Source organism: Lissotriton helveticus, chromosome 11, assembly GCF_964261635.1.
Source record: "Lissotriton helveticus chromosome 11, aLisHel1.1, whole genome shotgun sequence".
NCBI lineage: Eukaryota > Metazoa > Chordata > Amphibia > Caudata > Salamandridae > Lissotriton > Lissotriton helveticus.
In genome coordinates, this window is record NC_136072.1 from 680,238,118 (window position 1) to 680,259,311 (window position 21,194).

At 38.7% G+C, this 21,194-nt stretch overlaps 1 protein-coding gene across 2 annotated transcripts in view; it reads left to right on the forward strand.

Annotated features, from left to right (window-relative positions):
• The window catches only part of ADD2 (adducin 2), a 422,666-nt gene that overhangs the window by 387,999 nt on the left and 13,473 nt on the right, over positions 1 to 21,194 (forward strand). The window contains exons 14-15 of one of the 2 annotated variants that reach the window (XM_078666541.1): positions 11,191 to 11,316; positions 13,299 to 13,332. In XM_078666541.1, coding sequence (XP_078522667.1) covers positions 11,191 to 11,316; positions 13,299 to 13,332 — 160 coding nt within the window. The remainder of the gene's footprint in view (positions 1 to 11,190; positions 11,317 to 13,298; positions 13,333 to 21,194) is intronic. The other variant, XM_078666540.1, reaches the window with a different exon arrangement.

Here is a 21,194-nt window from a genome sequence, read left to right on the forward strand (position 1 = left end):
TCAATCTTGAGGGAGGAGACATGGGCATGCATCTTAGATGCAGGTGCCTCCTTTTTCTCTAACAATAGTCCTATTATCTTTGATCATCCTAATAAAGAAAAACCCTATTTGGACCAACAATAATACCCTCGGAGATCTAGATAGGAAAGTGCAGCAATTCGTGGGAACATAACTGAGGAGGATGACTGTAATGCTGCCACAATAGCAGTGGAGTATGGCAAGATGCAGAATATAAATAATCCCCTTCAGGGGAGGGGGAGCCAGAAATATGAACCTCCTCTAGACTCCTATGTAAATAGCTCCCTTAGGAGTGGGGTAGATGCACAAATAAGAACTCTTTTGGCCATCACAAATGCCAGCAGGCTTCATGCAGAAAAAAATGATTCATAAATAAATGTGCTACCTATAGGAAAGTCATCCTTTTCACCTTGATCACCTTCATTGTTTTGACTGATGCTGGTGGTTACTGACTCTGAAAGTGCCCTGGGCTTCACCAACCAGGCAAGGGGCAAGTGCTCTGTCCTATAAAGCGTTTTGGAAATTGGTATATTTTTAATTGGCAAAGTCCCTAGTATATAGTAGAGCATGTAGGTTTAGAGAACCACAGTGGACTTAATGCACTTAAGTGTGCACAGATGTGGTGTCTGGTGTAATTTTAAAGCCAGGCCTGCCTTGGAGGTTGGTTTCAAAATAAAACTATGTCCAAATTAGACTTTGAAATTAAAGGTAATTCCAAAGTCCAAAACTCCGTTTTATGACTTATAAGTCACCTTAAAGTCCTGCCCTAGGTTCCCCAAAGGTACATAGTTACAGAAAAGTTAATGTTTTATATGCCCTGGTAAGGAAAAACCGCCAAAGTCGTTTCTCTCAATTGTAGTAGCTAGCCCTATAGGCTAACATGGGGAAGGCTTTATTCAATTTAATAAAGTCTATCTTTGTATTGGAGCCAGCTAGCAATACCATTCAACCAATAAAATTAATGGTCACATTAAATTCAACAACTTGCCAAAGTTGGATTTCATGTAACGATTACAGGAAAGTCATTTTAGAACTTACTATCCTGCAGTTACCTAAACCAGCCCTAAGTAGCCTCTTCTGATTGGTCAGCATTTGACAGCCTGAGCCAATATGCTCCCAGAGTAGATGTGAAGAGGCCTGGGACTGCAACAATACAGCCATGTGGTGGTAGGAGATTTGTTCCTAGAGAAGCCAGGGAGAGGAAGGGGGCTCGGGAGATAAGCTGGAGTTCAAAGGCAGGAGAACAGATGTTATAGAACTTAGGCCACTCCTAAATGGGAACCCCCATAATAATTTTAGGAGAGGGGTTGGAAGGGGAGTGTAGCAAGTTGTTAGCCACACCTTTGGTTTGGGTTACACGGACATTCACACCAAGGAGAGATGTTTCTCCATATTGATTTTTAGGAGAGTAGTGCTTTCTGGATTAAAAAGACTATACACTTCGCAGGAAGTGGTCGTGGCAGAGGGAGGTAGCTTTACCCCTATTGATTAGGGTACCCTCTGCCAGTCCAGAATGGAGGATACATATAGAAGGGCTGCAGGAGCTCACCAGATCCTTGGCTGGAACAACAGAAGAGGAATGAATGCTCTGCTGGACCATTGGACTGCACCACAGAAGGCTTACTGCATTCACAAGGCTCCACAAAAAATGGACTGCACCTGATGAAAAGGAAAAGGAGTAGACTCACTGATCAGCAACGGATACAACAAAGCTGGAAGAATTCACCTGCCAAAGAGAGGATCACCCCAGCTGACAAGTTGCAACTGGATTTTTCCTGGATTGTGTAGGTGCATTATGGGAAATTGAATCTTAAACCCCAGAGTCTTTGAGTCCTTGGCCTGAGCTAGTGAATACTTACTGTACCCAAAGGAACTCAGAAGCAACAAGATTTCTGGAACGTTTTGCAGAAAAGCTCAAGGAGAAGACCGGTTCGACATCCAGAGTCAAGCCAGCATTGTTGACTCGCTAATCAGCCTAACAGCACTGGTATGTCCGGCTGAAAGCGCTGGAGCTCCTCAAAATTGACATAGAGGACAAAGACTTCCAGAGGCTCACAAGGCATCATGCTGCAGCAGGTCTCAGTTGTTGAATCGAACTCCGGATCCCCAGAACACAAGGACTCGTCTTCAAGAGTAAAACTCCAAGAAGAAGACTAAGGGGCCTATTTATGTAAAAGTAACAAAGCGCAGGGGAACAAGTCACCTTGCTGCACTACATTAAAGGGAAAGGGGAGGAATGTGCGTATTATTTACAATATGGCACATTCCTGTCCTTTACCCAGCGCTGGCACACAATGGGCTGCCTAGCGCCAACACAGGCACCTTTGCAGCATGGTGCAAGGGCACCTGCATTGCATGCAGGATTGTTTTTGTGCAGGAAGGGGTGCCATTTTTTATTTAATCTTTCAAAATTCATATTTCCGGTTCCCTAAATTGGATGTTTGTTGTTTTGGTGTTTTGACGATAAAATTATTCTTTAGTTTTATAACTCTGTGTTGGATTTTTATTGTGTTGTGTCTTTTACCTATTTACAGTTATGATGATATTAAATGTTTTACACTTGTATGCCTACTAAATTAAGTCTGACTGTTTGTTTTCTAAGCCATCAAATGTTGAGTAAGGATTAATTTACTGAGACTTTACTGGACCTATTAGTGTTTGTTGTATTATTACTAGCTGAGGGTGAATAACCCCACTTACTAAAAACCCTCTTTCTAACACCAGGCTGCTGCGACTGAATCAGCTAATAATGCAGGCCCAAGACTTTGCCATGGATAAAGATAGTCGCTGCCAATGTGCCCCAATAGTGAAAAAAAGTTGGTAAATTAGCTGAAGTGATCACTTATTAATCGTGGTGTTATGGGAATAAGCTGCTGCCACCTCCAGAGTAAGAAACAGCACAGGAAATGACAATGGCACTGTCTGTCAGGGCAGTGGGAAAGAAGTAATTAAGACATCTTCCCTGGAGGGGAAACTCCAGAAAGTTGTAAACTTCTCCCAGAAGTAAGTAACAGCATAATTCAGGAGCCCTATTGGGATTGCCGCTCAAGAAAAAAAAAACACCTAAAGAAATTGAACAAGAAAGGCCAAAACAAATTAAACTACAGCCAGGCAGTGAAGTCTACCTGGTCTTTACACAATGAAAAAATCAAATAACCTCTGGTAAATTGGTATTTAAGCTAGACAAAAAGGAAAGTCTATTTACCATAGATGACAAGTATTTCAAACAGGAGGAGCTTAACATGGAAGATAATGATGGACTGATGATCAAAAGGATAGTGAATAAATGGAAATAAAAATATAAACCAAAAGCATGGATACAAGTTTGCCCACCATAGCAGTTAAAATGGCTGACAAAGTATGAAATAATCACGGTGGCTTACCTACGGTGGGCAAAGCACAACACCTTTAGTACCTATAAATCCTCTGAAGGCTCAACCGGCATACGCCAGGGAGGCAGACCCGCCACATCTGGCAATCATGATAGAGGCAGAACGCAACAACAGGAGCTTCACTAAGAGGTCTTTTAACATATTATACCCAGAATACAAATATCCTAGCAGATGGAACATTCTTGATAGACAGAACATCATAAAATTAGCCACTAAACTGCCGGGCCTGGAAAACCTAAAATCCAACAACATTGAATATGTCGCCTTCAAGCCCCCAGGCCAAGGCAAAATAAATGAGAGAAGTGAGATAGGCTCAAATGGCACTTGGCTTTCAGTACAATAAATCCCAACTTGCAGCTTAGAGCATTAAGCTGCTCTAGAATCAACCAGAGCAATACCTGATAAATAATACTAAACATTATCTTACATACAACATGGCATCACCAGCAATTAGAACATCAGGCGAGAAAACTACATCTGTGCTAAAAAATGCAAAAAGTAGCTCAATGACGTGGACTCTGAGGATATTTGGAAAAAGAACTACAAAGCAAAATGATCACCACAAGTAGAAACCTTGTCAAATCATGGGGGATGGAACCCTACCCACATATAGAGATGGGGAAAGCACACTCCTTTTGGTAATGGCTAGTAAAATATATAAAAACAATTACCCTAATGAGAGAAGTGGTCAAAAAGTAACTAATGAATTAAAACATTTGCTTCTGGAACAATAGCGGAATCTCAATGAAAGATGATAAAAAATGAATTTAGGGAACTAAGGGTGAATAATATCATAATCTTGCAAGAGACCTGGCGACTGATGGAAGAGCCCTTGCCATAATACTTGGAATTGATTGCCCCATCTTAGCCCTGCCGCTGAGAAGGGCACACAAGCGGTTGTATATCAATTCAAATAAAGCTTAATTGAGCAGTTAATGCCTTAAAAAACTGGGCAGCCAATGGCAATGCTATATTTGTCAAAATTGCCGCCTTTATCTAGAGATATGTGGCAAACACTGATAATTGGCAATATACACCAACACCCATCACAGACACAGAAGCAAGAGATCTCAAGGATCCTGGTGGAGAAAATTGAAAGCATAAAATTAGAATATCCCAATATCTTGCTATTGATCGGTGGCTATTTCAGTGCTAATCTACATTGCCCTAGTACTCAAGAAGAATAGGAAAGAATAGAAAATCAATATTGGCATATCCCGACTATGTCCATGCAACCACAAAAGAAGAAACCCTTTGGCATAGATGTGTCTAATACTGTGGGAGCACTGGGGTATGATCCTTAAATGGTAGGTTGGAAAGATATTCCTGCTGCTTTCATCCATATCTCCCACTCCATATTAGCAATGCTAGAGTATGCATAGTTCTCCAGTGAAAATGTTCATGTGTCTATGACTTCAATTTAATCCTGAAAATCTCAAGTAATCATGCTGCTCTGTCATGTAAGATCAGTTCCACATGGCAGCCACTACAAAAATACAGAAGTTGGGCAACCAAAGCGGCACATGGCCCTTAAACATTATCATCTGGAATTGGGAAGAAACCACCAGAAACAAAACTGAAAGAACAAATAACATAAAAAGTTTAGGGAAGGACTTGATGCAAAACAGGTACCCATTTGAAAGCTGGATCACCTTAATAGATTACTTACAAAGTACAATGAAGGGAAGAAATGAAATTTGAAGAGCATATAAAGCAGAAGCCCGACATACAGAAGTTCAGATAGCACAGAAGATAAGAAACGAGCTGAATAAAGCCCTAATCAGCTATAGCAGTAAAATCATATATCTAAAATGCCAAATGAAAAATTAAAGCACTGAGGCAAGCACACAGAAAGCAAAATTGATCTGATAAAATAATGAAGGACAAGTTAAATGGGGCAAAACGCCATGAGGCACTGCAAGTTAAAGAACCAAGAAAATTCTGGGCCTTGTAAATAAACTTTGCAGCAGAAAAAAACTACAACCTGTAACATATCTGCAAAACAGTGGACTGATTATATACAAGGTTTTCTACAATAAGAAAGAAGCTCCCCTCCTGCCAGGCCCTCACACACTGAGTACAAATGCAATGCTTGAGTTACCATCTGTCCACAATAATCACACACCTTTCGATGAAATTTCGTATTGTAAATCAATAGTAATAAGGTGGGCTGCTCCAGTGACAGCTAATTTTGAAAAAGTGCTGTAACATCTTTTTTCACACGGAACATTGCAAGTGGCTACACCAATTAGTCAGTGGGTCCAACATGTACAACAAGCTCCAATTTGGCTCCCTGAATTTGGGGTGGGCAAGACCATAAGCAAGTTAAGAGCAGCCAGACCCTAACAAGCTACCGGCAGCACTCCTTATGTCCAATCCAACACTATGGACAAAATAATTAGCTAAATTCTTTTTGGATTGCTTCCGTCCCAGCGTGGTTCCCGACAGCTAGCGATTGTTCATCCTAGTTTTAAACCCTAAGAAAGGAAGTTGGCATGTGCGGGTGAACTATTGAACGGTAGCGCTCCTAGATGTTGAAGGGAAGTGCTATGTATGACTTTTAAATGAGGAGTTAGAAACTTGGGTAGTAGAAAAAGAGCTAATCCCTTGGCTTCAAGCTGGCTTTCAATACAATTTTAAAATAGAGGATAACTTGCTAACACTGTCTTGCTTAACTGAGTCATTGCCTCGTTATGTACCATTTACAGAGTTCATTACCACTTTGGACAAAGTTAATTAATCTGGGTATTTCTCCACTATTAATTAGCGCAACTGAGCCACTGTACCCTGAGACGTCACTGAAGATTAAGATATTCTCAAACTGGGCATCCTGCGAAAAGATAGCAACAAACAACGGCTTTAAACAAGGCTGCCTTCTATCCCCACTGCTTTTCAATCCGTATATGGCGGACTTGGAAAGCAACCTGGACATCCAAAGGATATGCCCACCAAGACTAGGAGGCCAAACAATGTTAGTCCTCCAATATGCGAGAACATGGTCCTGCTGGATCTCTCACTATTGGGCCTCCTGATGTCTCTTGATGTATTTGCTCACTACTGCACTGACAACGCTATTATTATCAATCTAAATAAAACATAAACAATGATCTTTGGACAAAATTTGATTAAGAAGGGCATGTGGTACTTTGAATGCACAGTTGTAGAAAGGGCAGAAAGATTCAAATATCTGGGTGTGCATTTAGAAGAAAGGAGGGGGGCAAAAGGCCCCAAGAAGCAGCCATTAAGACAACGGCTAAACATTTAATGTGTTCATTGGGCCTAATAAAAAAGAACCTGGCTTGTGAAAATACCTGAGTGCTATTATCTGCTGTATGGTATAATGGGATGCCCTCTATCTTATATGGAGCAGTTATGTAAAAAGACCAACTATCATTGCTTTTTGCCCTACCTGACTAAACTACTGAAGCCCAAGTTATTCTTAAGTTCAAGATTTTAAACAGGCTCTGGATATGTAGCATACTGTTGAAATTGGACTCTGCCAATAACTGCTTAATGAAACAGCTTCTCTGTAAGAAAATTCAGGAGCCAAATACAGTGTGTGGGTCCTTTGCCAAACAACTCCATTAGGATTTTACAGGCGGAAGACCCTATAAAAATAACCCTTCCCAGAAGAATGGTAAAAAAACTGTTGATGAAGAATGCTAAATCCCTATCTCTTGACAAAGAACTGAGGGACTTGAAGACCAAGTTCCCATGTAGCTGGGCAGCAGATCTCTATACCACAGGATTTCTGTCGGATTATAGGAGCTGCCTTCTTCATAGCATGGTAAATGATAACCTTGTGAGACTGAAATTTTTCCTGATTCTTTTGAAATGTTATTGGTATGGCCATATGAATGGAGGAGCCAGCAAACACTGCAGACTTTGAGGTAAAACAAACTAATCACTGCTCCATGTAATATGCATTTGTGATGAATTAAAAACTGAGAGACTGTTCTGGCTACTTCCGATGTTCAGAGTTTTAAACTTCAAATCCGGCAGGACACTACACTCTGCTGTCTAACAGAGGAATCATTGCTAACTATCAGGGTACATTTTATACTTCTTGCAGAGGGCAGTAGAAGTATTGCAAAAAGCAATAAATTATGATTCCTGACAGCAGAGGAGGATTGAGACAACTGTCTATAAGGGAGCGTGTTTGGGCTGTTGGACTGATTACCTCAATTTTACACATGTATAACACCATGCACACAATCACTTTATGGGTTCACAAACCCCTAAGGGGTTTTATGCTAGAAGGAATGGGAATTAAAAATGGGAATGTTTAATTTAATCTCATGCAACCAGTTCTTTTTTATAATGGCACTTAAGAGTCCTATGTGAAATTTTTGGAATGTTTTGATGTATAGCACTTAAGATAGCTTGTGTAACATGCTCTTTTTTGTAATGGCTTAAAGAAGATTTAGGTGCAATATCTGAATGTTTTTAAAGCTAAGGCTATATTACCAGTTTGGCGGTCTGACCATGGCCTCTAGGAGACTGCAGCACCTGTGCTGTGGCCTTTCGACAGCCATATTACAAGTTTCCTGAGGGCCTCTGGTGTGGCTGCGGCAGTGGGCAATGTGTATATATATATATATATATATATATATATATATATATATATATTGATGCCTGTGTGTACATTCCGACTGCATATGTGTTGAATGTATGATATATGTGGGAAAATAGCACCTACCCATTGCCGGAGCCCCACCCATATGTGTGCAGTACCGGTAATGGGTACATGCTACCAGAGCACTTACCTATATTTTGCCAAAGACGGGGTTCTATTCCTCAGGTTGAAGATGCTTCTTTGTAGGGGTGACCTGGAGATAGGGATCCACTTCGAAATCTGCTTGGAAAAACTGGAAAGGGGTTAGTATTCACCCCAAATTCTTCCTTCCTGCCGACCTTTAGGTGGAAGTCAGACTGCTGCGGTCAGCACGTTGGGACGTCAACTCGTAATATGGATAGCGGTGTTGCGCCTCTGTACCACCCAATGAAGGCTGCCTTCCCCTCTACTGCAACCCTGGTGGTCAGTGGTGTACCAGTGGTCCAACCACGGTCTTAACAATGCAATCTGCCCAACTCACAATATGGCGGACAGACTGCCGGGACAGGTGCCCATGGACCTCCGAACTCGTAATAAGGCCCAAAGCCTTTTTTTTTTTTTTAAACCTTTAGATTGCATGCTAAAATGTCAGACACTATGACAATCTTCTGATGTACTGTCAACTTATATTAAGCTTTCTGACATCATATTTTAATGAGATTAAGTAGGACATTTGGTTTATGATTTTTAACGTATGTAAGGTTTTAAAGTAATTGAACACAAATACATTCTAAACCAACCTCCCAGATTACAACCTACTGGAAGCCGATATTCTGAAGGGAATAATGGGGAAGGGTGGAAGTTATCAGATATACCACACCTTAATTCTGAATGCTCCAGGCAGATTTGGAGTAATGGGAAGGGTGTGTTGGATCCCTCAATGGCAAGGATAGGGGCTGTAATTGCCCCCGATGCAATTGCTATCTCCTCCCGACTTAAACTGGTCCAGCTGAAGTATCTACATATGACTTACCTTAAACCTCCACACCTCTGACATTCAGGCAAAATTACTGCCACTATCTGCTGTTGTAATACAAACAAAGGCACAGATGTTTTACACATGGTCTGGGTATGTCCTAAAATTGCTATGCATGGGCAGACTATCAGAAAGGTGCTGACTTGTGTCCTAGAGAGACAGGTGGCTCTGTCACCTAATGTAGCCATTTAAGGTATCCTAGATGATGTGGGTGGAACCTACGCAGAGCACACTTTGGTGGGAATGGCCAAGATCATTGCAAAAAGTGATATTGCACAAAGATGGAAATTCACAAACCTCCTACAGTGTCAGAATCGGGTACAGCTATTGACTGGTGTGCAAAACAGGGGGAAAACAATTTATAAGGCCACTGAATTTCCTAGTAAGCATTCTAGGATTTGAGGGTGATGATGGGGCTATTATGGGATGGCAAATGTGTATTGAGTAAGATGTATGTTGTGATACAGTATTGCAAATGTATGGATGCATAAAGGATACTGATGTTGGATACTCATTTGTCTGTTTAATGTTATGCAATATAAGCAATAACGTTTGTTTATCAAAAGACATTTCTAGAGCTCTCAATAGCAATGTATCTTGTAAATGCTTAGGAATGGTAATAAGGAATATATAAATATGTTGTCATTATTGATTACTAAATACAAAAATAAACCTCTTTCTTAAACTCAAGACATATTGGAAGGCAGCATGCTCAGTGGGTAAAACACTCTCTGCTGGGATATGCAGTGATCCTCAGTTCAGAAGTTTAATTCCCAGAAAATCTGACTAATTCATTCAATGCTTCTGAGATGAGTATATTGAACAATGGGATGGCAAATGTGTATTGAGTAAGATGTATGTTGTGATACAGTATTGCAAATGTATGGATGCACAAAGGATACTGATGTTGGATACTCATTTGTCTGTTTAATGTTATGCAATATAAGCAATAACGGTTGTTTATCAAAAGACATTTCTATAGCTCTCAATAGCAATGTATCTTGTAAATGCTTAGGAATGGTACTAAGGAATATATAAATATGTTGTCATTATTGATTACTAAATACAAAAATAAACCTCTTTCTTAAACTCAAGACATATTGGAAGGCAGCATGCTCAGTGAGTAAAACACTCTCTGCTGGGATATGCATTGATCCTCAGTTCAGAAGTTTAATTCCCAGAAAATCTGACTAATTCATTCAATGCTTCTGAGATGAGTATATTGAACAATTTAGTAATAACAACACCTGTTATTTACGGTGTTTAGAAATGGCAGCAGGGTGATTTGAAACATTCTATAAAAAGATATTAACATAAGATGTGCATCATGCTATTCCTAATAAGCAGCCTGCATACCAAAAATATAAGCAAAATAAAAATCACAGAAAGCTATTTGTGTGTTCAGTATATTTTCTTGCAAAACAAATGGTGTCATTTACCTGAAAAATGCAAATAAACATGTTTATGACAAACAGCAGAAAATAAGAGGGTAAACAGCTGCACAAGACCAAAAAACACAACTGGTGAGGCAACAGGTGAGTAATGTCACTACAAAGTTAATAGAAAGGAAATAAGGGAATGATCATGGGAGTGACTGGTGATAGCATTTTCCACTGTAAAACAGAATGGCTAATTAAAAAAGCCAGACATGACAGGAAAATAGTAAGAGAACATTCTAGTGTTCTTTTACTGTGAAAATTAATTACAGTATTTTCAAGAACATTAGTACTTGTGTATTAGAAAAATATGTTCTGCTCTGTTCATTTTTAGGCAAAGTGAAAGCAAGTACCAATACCTTTTCAAAGGAAAGCTGTTTGTGAAGTAAAATGTACTGTTTTTGAATAGTTCTGTATTGGAATGCAATTTGGTTACACTATGAAGTATGACTCTCTAATATTTGGCAGACTATTTTATTGCTTTTTATGTAGTCCTTCACATCAGTAGTCACTCATTATACCAAAGCATCTGATTGTGAATAGTGACAGCATTGATACTTCTTAATAAGGTAGCAATACTTTAAATTTAACAAAAGGCACACTTCTGGAAAGATGATATTGTGTAACGGAGTTACTGTACTTTTATCCAAAAGAATAAATTTACTTTGATGATGTAAAATTATGAGTAATTGTGAGAGTTTTATGTTTTTCCAGTCATATTAACTGTTTGTTGGTAATTTCCAATGGATTCAGCTGAAAAAGACCTCTCAGTGGAGGAATCCCATCAATCTCTAACAACGCCACCTACTTCTCCAATAAAAGATCCTTCCAAATCTCATACTAAGAGTCCAGTTACCTCGCCTTGCAAGTCATCTGAAGGTAGGTTATTATTCATGAAATCAGATTTTTTAAAGACAAATCATGCATGACTTAAACATGGAAATATGTTTTCTTCATCTACAGTATTTTAATTGACAGTCACTACATGTAAGTATGGATTATACTGTAACCGCAATATAATTGGTGCTCTACTAAACTTATAAATTATATAAATAAATAAAATGTGGTACTAAACCAGTGATCGGTATGATTGAATGCATAACTATGTATCACATTTGCTCCAAAGTGTTAAAAAGCTTTTTAGAAAACTGTTAGAGCATTGCTTGCATTCTATTTTAAATGTATTTAGCTGAGTGCTTGTGTGACGTGCTTGCATTTCCTTTTGGCTTGCTTTTCTTTTTGCACTTCAAAATGTGGTTCCTTTGCAGTTTTCTTCCTAACTATTGTGTTTCAATGGGTGAATTAATGTTCTCTGCATTGACATGGAAAATGCTTTTGATCCATACTCCCAATCGATTTCCGCTTTAGAATAGATGATTGTGTCCACACTCGTGTGTTTCATTTAATTATTTTGCTCGTTACTTCACCCGCTCCCAATTGTGCATTGGAAAATGTATTTTATTTCTGCCTATTGCTGTTTGTGCAAATTAACATTTAAATGCTGTGTTTCAGTTCATGCTTTTAGTTTTAATTTTGCGTATCCAGTCATATTATTCAATGGTTTGCTTTGTTTACATTTATTTTACGCAAGTGTTTGTATTTATACAGATTTTTCATGTAGTTAATTCAAGTAACAATGCTACTACATTGTAAATTCTGCTATACCTCCACACTGCCCCACAGAAGTACTATTAGTGGTACATTTTTCAATTTTTCACGTATTCACTGATTTACAACATGCTTATTTGTTCTTGGCCTCACTTCAGTCCAATTCATATTTTTTAAATTATTATTGTAATGAACATAGTTTTTGCCTTGTCCATAATTGTGTCTATGTAGATGTTATATAACTGAGAACCTTAACTGTCTTTCAAGTATTTCCCAAAACATCCAATCTTAAAATCTTGTGTCTCTGCATTTTGGAGATCTGTTAAACAAAAATATGTGTTTGTATTGTAGCACATTCACATTTTTAGTATGTGACATATGTGTATGTATTGCATAATCCCCCAACTTGCATCTCCCCTAACTGTGCAGTGGAATGATGCTCTGTGTCTAGATTCCAGTACACACATGTACATAGCTACAAATGCGTATATGTTTAGGGTTTACTGATTTACGAGCACTGTTGCAACATGTACCTTTTGTGTTAAAATGATCATACATGTTCCTCATTTTTTGAAAGCTAATTGCTGTAACAAGTCAAATGGCAAAAATTCAGCTCAACTACTTCGCTATCATTCTATGCAGTTAAATGGCTGTAAGGACAAAAATCATCTGTGAAACTGCGAACAACTAAATATTATAAATATTTTGTCTATATGCTTAGTGCCAGCATCACCACTGGTAACAAGTTTTCATTGGTATATATGGATTATGCATTTTTTGTATTGCCAGTTAAGATCTATTTCTTAATAGTTTTTGCTTCCTGAACAGCTGAAAAAGCTGAAGTGAACAACATGAACGTATACGATCCGTAATGTGAACTTTTACCTTTTCTGAGCTACTGTGTTTGAATTGAAATTCACTTTCAAGAAAGCTGTCATTGTGTACAAGTAATGCATTCAAGAATCGGTGTTAACAAATCAAAAATGTACTATAGCAATATGCTGTAATTATTGTTAAGAAATGTAAATGAAATAGTTCAGGGTAATGCTTTCTTTTACCCAGTAAAATACTGGAACAGTTGGCATCTGGACATATCCATTTCTTGCTGACCATTGTTTTGATTGACAGATGTGATGGATCTGAGGATTTTTGACATCAGTTTCTGTGGTGAAACATTAAGTCCTGTGCTTCATAGTGTTTGTGTGTCTGTCTTCAATGTTTCCTTTCTTTTTCCATGTGTGCCTTCATTCAAGGAATCACCTCAGATTCTGAATATGTGTCACTTTAGTAAGTATAGAGAGCTTTGTAATCCCTGATCATTCAGGCAATATCTTATTTACTGAAATGGGGATCACCTCCAAAATAATAACATGCTATGATTTGGTTTTACATTGTACTAATGTTCACTCATGAAAATTTGTTGACAAATGCATGATTTCTTTACCTCAGACATTTTATTAATGCTGCTTTGCTCATTTTGCCACCAAACTAAGGAAATATTTAACATGTTTAAATTGCCATCTAATCCAGATATTTGGTTGATGCACCATTGAATGCTAATATATGAAATATTGTATGCCATTTAGGAAATCCAAATTGTATTGTACAAAACCAGAACAGTCACGATCCTGGGGAGTTTCCATTAGTGGAGTTAGTGTAAATGACTTGATGCTCCACTTTAAAATGTACAAAAAACTCCATCTAAAAGGAGAATTATGATTTTAAGCCCCCTAGAAAACTATTGGTCCCAAACATGGAGCTAAATATATGAATACATGTAACTGGTTATTGTGTTGCTTGGACCCTCATTGGACTGTGCTTTGCTACCTGTTGGAAATGGGATTCCAAACACTGCAGTTTTGATCGCTTTGTAATCCATTGTCATTATTTACACTTTTTGGGAGACCTCTGCATGCTGGGCTCCAAAACTATAGTCCTATTGTTTACTTTAAATACGCTTTGCAACCATATAATTATTGAATTCTTTAACATTCTTCTTCAAAAATACAATACTTTTTTTTACATGTTTTTGTGTATGTGATATATAATTAATTTTTGTAATGTTAGCCCCTAATGCTGAGTCTTACTGAGATGTCTGACTTGATTTGCAGATATGCTAGGTGTATACTGAGCAAAGCTATGTTTGTTGTAGTTTTCATGGTGCTCAACTGTTTTAATTAAGTGTGCGGCATTCCCTAACTGAGGCATATTCTCAGTCGTAAGTTTGGAAGAAATGAAATTTTCACATTTAATAATGTGTTTCTTTATTTAACATGGAAACCACTTTTATTGTGAAAACTTTTTTCCCATAACTCTTTATATAATGAGGGTGTTTAATCCTCTTTCCCACAATATTAACGCTACTAATGCCTGGTTTTTCAACTTGCATGGAAATGTGGGAACAGCATTGTAAATATATGTGAATACTCACCTGCTTCCAGCTCTGTGGTTGTACAATAGCCACCGCCACCCATTAACAAAACCACTTTTCCTCCCCCAGGGAGTGATAACTGTTGAAAATGTCTGCACACTTGGCAGAATAGCATCTTCACATAGACAAATCTTTAGGTCAAGACATAAACTCGGTAAACCTTATGTCAATCAGGACCTCTTCCTTTATTCTTAAGGAAGTTTACCCTCCATTGATAACTTATAAAGGACAAAATATCTACACATAAATTAAAATTAGGATTCAATTTTTATACATTAGCATAGCTACAGATGATCATGTATGGAAAACTGTCCACATGGAAGGGAAACACGTTCATGCTAATGTAATTCAGTTCTATGTTACAGTTAACAGGTTCCTTATCTAGTTTCCCTGGAGTTGTCCCTCTTACGGCAAAATTTAATTATTTAAGGTAGCTGTAATGGTCATGTAGTGATAAAGGATGTTTTTGATTCCAACTTCTTTGCAGTCACCAAAATTAGATACAACAGTAGTCTAATCTTAAAACTAAGTTATATAGTCAGTGCTGCAGTTAGTGTGTTCCTAAATCGTAATTTGATCCAGCAATAAAACCTATGTTGGAAGGACTAAAAGTCCAATGAAGCTTCTTTCTAGGAAACCAAAAATTAAGACCAAAAAACACCCTGATTAAGTTTGAGTTTATGCTTCTAAACACGCTCCATCCTTAATAATGAGTGGAGACAGATACTTGAAACTACGATTTCAGGAGAATAAATACTTGACGTGTTAATGTGATTAAACAATGTGTTTGTAATTTGTCTGGAATGAATAGTGAATAGCTAATGTGGTTAGACTATGAGTATACTACACCCCTTTAACAAGTGAGTATGCTTTCTCGGAATAAACATGACAAGCTATGACTAAGAATGCTTCCTTTAACATTGCAGAGGGGAACGAGACAGGGGTGCCCGTTGTCCCCCATGATTTTTGCATTGGTGATCAAGCCTTCAGTGACATGGGTCTGTGGGGACCACCTAGTGTGTGGAATCAAGGAGACGGGAGATCGCATCTCGCTCTAAGCGGGCAACATACTACTCTTTGCCACCCGACCGTATTGGACAGTGGATAGGCTGCTTCACATATTCTGGCTCTGGTAGCTAATCAGGCTACCAGATCAATTGGGAAATAACAGAGGCGGGTGTACGACAGCGGCTTAACAGTCCCAGACATTAGGAGGTACTATTGGGCAGCGCAGTTGATCACAGTTAATGCGTGGGTGTACGCTGACAGAGAGGAGCCAGCTTATAGGATGGACCATCAGGCAACGGGCGAGAGGGGCTACTCAGCTGCATTATATCGCAGGAGGGGAACTTCACAGATGCCACTGCACACCCAGCCGGTGATACGAATATGGCATGAGGTACACGGCTGAAGTGAGCAGGCAAACTGACAAAGAAAACTCCCCTTTGGGACAGTGATCTATTGAGAGAGGTAGGCAACCTAGAGGTAGTCCACCAATGGGAACTCCTGGGGATAGACACACTGGGAGACGTTTTGAGAAACCAGACCCGGATCACTTTTGAGGATTTGCAAGCTGAATAAGGTATGGTGGACACAGACGGTAAACGTCGTTTACACCGCACGACCTTTACCACGCTGCCATTACAACGCAAGTCGTTACTACGACTTGCACTGGATGGCACTGTTGGTTAAGGAATATTGTAATTTTATATTCCAACACCTTCCCTACTGTTACGTGGGCTGGTGTTGGAATAGAAAATTATAATAATCCTCAATCCGCGCCCTCCAACGCAAGTCGTTGTAACAACTTGCGTTGTAAAATCCGCGAAGTAAAGTATCACGATCAAAATGATCGCGTTGTACTATCATACATCCACACAGAATGGTTTCGTTATTTGCAATTGGGTCATGCACTAAAGAGGCATATTGTGGAGGGGAACAACTAATGGAGTTCACACCCCTGGAGGATAGGCTTCTGCTGGACCCTATGATAATTAGTAAGCAGAAGGCAAGAGGGGATTTTGCGCAAAAAAGTGTATATAATATCAAAAATTGGTAAGGGTTTCTAGTCAATGCTCTAAGGGTGAGATACAACCCTTGCCTACAGTTGAAACTACAGACAAATAAAATTTGTCTGATTAAACATTTACAATATTCTCCACCTGAGCAATACTAGCAATATGTACAAGGATCAATCAACCAAAGAATGCGCTTCAATTCAATGACAGTAGAAAATATTTTCCAGTAATTCTTCTTTATTTCTTCATTTTCTTTCAGTCACTCAGTACCAGTATTTTCATATTATATTGTTCATTGTTCATTGTCTTTGCAATGCCAACACGTGTTTCGTCCAGCTATACAGCTTAAGGACTTCGTCAGGGCTAGGAAAAAGTAGAACATACATTTGATTACTATTAATGAAATCAAAAGTCCTAAGTGATGTTTTTAGACAAACTGGTGACACAAATAGATCCTTAAGTAAAATGTAATCCCCAAAATCTGAAAATAGTGCCAACATCTAGATACCTCATTTCTATTGGCTCTAGTTAACTAAAATGAAACTAATACATAAGGGGGAATACAGTATTTCTTCTTACCTATCAAGGAAGATCTAGAAAGTTCGAAACAAAGAGTGCTCAGCTAATAAATTACAATCAGAACGCTAGTTTCTATGCAAAAGAGAGTACAAACATATACAGAATGTCTCTGCCTAATTACTAGGCAACTCATCTTAATAATAGACTTACCAGTAACTATCAAAGGTCTGTAGATTGGCAAAACCAAGAGGTGTTTAAAATATTTTGAATCCTAAAAATTTATATTTAGTTCCTCTATAAAACAGTAGGTTAACGACTCCTTACATGCTTTTACCAAATCAGTGCATTATAGATTAATTCAGGTACTCAATGTCAGTTTATTATAATTTATTATTATTTTTATTTTGAGGTGAGAATACGAATAACTATCTCCAATGATACATGATTAAGTTAATCCCCATTTGACGATTATTAAAGGTTTACAAAAGTTTTTTTACCTAATTCTTCAAACAAACGGTCCTTCCACGATCTGTAAACTCTTTAACAATAGTGCTGGTATAGAGCCGATGATCCCATCCTATAACATCAAAAAGGACTCTTATAAAATTTGTAAAGTTTCATTTTATGTTTCTCAACGCTAAATAATGGCCTTCTATGTCGATACATCCTATCCTTGATGTCAAATCTAACTTATTTTTAGGATAAATCTGTCACAATCCACCAACTCCTATGATAGCCAAGGCCATCTCTCTCACATACAAAGATCATAAACAATTCACCAGATCTTTTGGAGGAAGAGGATTGGACAGAGGTGCTCCAGGATCCAACGTAGGTGGCCATTAGGTCTTGCATTTGTCTAATGCAATTGAGAATACTACTCCATGTCGTTCATGTATAAACTAGGATGAAGTGACACAGACAAATGTGCTAGGGGTTGCAGGACTACGGGATTGTTCTTTCATATATTGTGGGAGTGCCTACCCATTCAGGGGCACTGGGGAGGGATCACAGGGGTTTTGTCTAAAGTCACAGACTTGGAGATACCATTAGATGTGAGATGGCTTATCCTGTATGTAACTGGTGGGGAGCCCGACCCGAGTACCAGAAGATCTGGCTCATGATGTCTGCTATGGTGGCAAAAAGAAATATAGCCAAGGTTTAATCAGGCCGAGAAAGTTGTATATCACAGCTGAGGCTGTCCCAGGAAGTGGGGAAAGGTGTGGGGCATGTGGGAGGCATATAGAGGGTGTTAGTGGGATGCACCGGATGGAGAAAGAGACCCCACACTCACTGATACAATATCACACATAGATCCGGATGGGGTACTTCTCTGGCGAGATCAGTCTTTTGGCGCCCAGGGCTCGAAGTCTAACGTATGTAAGAGTGACTAGACCTGTGTTCAATGTGAGATTGGTGAATAGTGGATTGTACCTGAGTAAAATGTTGAATAAACTGCTAACATTGTTTTTCATATCAGCAGTAAAACCAACAGTCTAAGAGGTACAAATGTAGCTCATATTCACCTTTGATAAAAGGGTATGCATCTTTCAAACAAAGTAAATTTGAATCTGTGTCTATTTAAAACCTTCCTTTCACAACTGTACCAGGATAGCGGAGAGCCTAAAACCATTTCAGTCAAGACAAACAACTAAGGCAGCTACAGTTATGGCTGTGTGTGTGGCCACCATAATATGCCTATCCATAATGTGATATGACCTTAGAATAATATCAAAAAGGATTTGAATAGTATTTTGAGAACTAAAGTTGTTTCTTTTTATTTATATATATATATATATATATGTGCGCTCGCGTATAAAGACACGGCCACACTCGCGGGGAGAAACTTGAACTCGCCTATCTTGCCACAGCGTGCTTGAATAGCTGAGGAGCTCAAGAGAAAGTGATTCAATCCCATTTCGCCATGGAATTCCTGACGCGTTTCGAAGGCTCCCGCCTTCTCTTCAGAGGATTTGGCGAACTGATGATGGGAATGCAGGTACCAGCCCTGATAAAGATCATGGCACGCCCCTGATGGGCAGTCCAAATATCCCAGTGCCTGATGGGACTGGTAGTCCTGTTTAGTCTTTGCGCCCCATGTGTGGATCAAGGCGGACGAGTGGTCTCCCCTCGCCAACCAGGCGACCTCACGATAGCGGAGTAGCAGACGGATATATGCCCGTCAAACTAGCAAGCTGGATGCTTGCCCTGGTCGGCTCCTACCCTGAGGCTATATATATACATATATATATATATATATATATATATATATATATATATATATATATATATATAAAAAGATTTACTACATGCTTCTTCAATGTGACATTCTTTCTAGGTTAAAGTAATGGACTTGGATACAATCGTATTAAAGAAAACTAAATAGGTTTTTGAATGAACGATTCTAAATAAATATCAGACATATGCGTGTTATTAAACCTTGATGATTACTTTAGTTGGTGACTCCATAAAAAGAAGTGAAACTGATGAGTAAGAGTAAGACATAGAGACTGCCTTCAGTGTTCACACAGCAGCACTTTATATGGCATAGGCCTGGAAATAGTAAGCCATTTTGCAACATTTCTGGACTACCTCCCCGAAACAGATTGCTTTTTTTTACATTTTGGCAAGCAGGTGAGGTTAGTAAAGGGTGTTAATAGGAAGGAGAATGTTAGGTATGTGAACTATCACAGGTGATAAGCTACGCTTTACAGATCCTGTTTGTTTGATTGATTGACCGGTACACAGGGCAACCATATGTTGAATAACTGTTAGAATGTAAATGTAGCAGTTTTTCAAAATGTGGCGTTCCTTACAGTAACACATTGCTTAAAAACAATGTTTCCTGTTCAGAATCCAATGTATTTTCCTAACCCTGTATGGAAATAAAGTAGAATTTAGTTGTTGTAATCTTGTTGCAGTAGTTAAAAAACATAACAATATCCTTGCTTCTTTAGAACTGTATATATATATAAGGTACTTGGAATGTGGCCACCATGTTAGAATATATCAATGGTGCAAATAAGAAGCTTTGCATGACATTAAACATACCAATGTGAAAACCCTCTAATCTGTATTGCATCAACAGGTGAGATGAAAACACAATGGTTAATCGGAATTGTCCTTGAAAATGTTAGAAAACATAGATAAAGCCTCAAATTATAATAACATTTTCACATATTAGTGAGTACAATATGTGCTCTACACCAAAGCTCATCCGTCTTATTGCACTGTGCAACATTTTATTTACACCTGTATCAACGTAATGTTCATTCTGTGCGCCCCACAAAGTTTCTCACATCTATGGCATTCTATGGTGTACAAATAACATCTAAATTGCCTGTAGAGGATACTCATATTTACATATGTTATCCAGTAAGTACCTATTGTCCCCTGTGCAGTCAGGTGTGATTATACAGAACTATATGCGTTCTGTTCGCCTCGTGTACCACACTGTCAGAAAGGCGGATAGTGAGTGTTCAACATATAGTAACAGTGGTATCTGACTCTCAAAATAGGTAACGTCTCGGATAATTCTACAATCAGTGTGAGCGCCATAGTGGCTTAACAATCTCTTGCCATGCCGCGCTACGTACCGCGTAATATCTGTAATGGGTGTGGCACATAAACATACATTATAAACTTGCCCTAGTGGCAAACAGATATTGATACGTACTCCCATCGGGGAAATATGCTATGTGTAAGCTGACGGTTGACAGTAGTACTATTTGTAAATGTACAGTACCCTATACGGTATTGTGGGTTCCATAGAGCTGGCATTGAAGTGTTAAGTGAAGATCGATATCTGAATCCAAATACTACACCCTTCAAACAAAATAACGTGATGTATCCCAAATTAATCCTACAAAAGAACAGTCTTACCTGGTATGGAGTACATCACCACGAAGACGTGATTTCGAAGAAAAGGGTCGGGGTCCATTGCTGACGACTCCATCCAAGGCAAGAGTAGGTATTTATATATATATATATATATATATATATATATATAATCTACTGGCGGTCGCCAGTAGATAGTTATAGTTAGGACTTATTATCCATAGGAAAACGGCAACATTCTATTGGCAATAACTTTGGCGTCGCTTGATGAATTATCTTGAAATTTTTCAAACTTTTGGCCAGCTTAGTTCTGCTCCTTGCCTGAAAGTTTAGGGGTGAATGGTCAA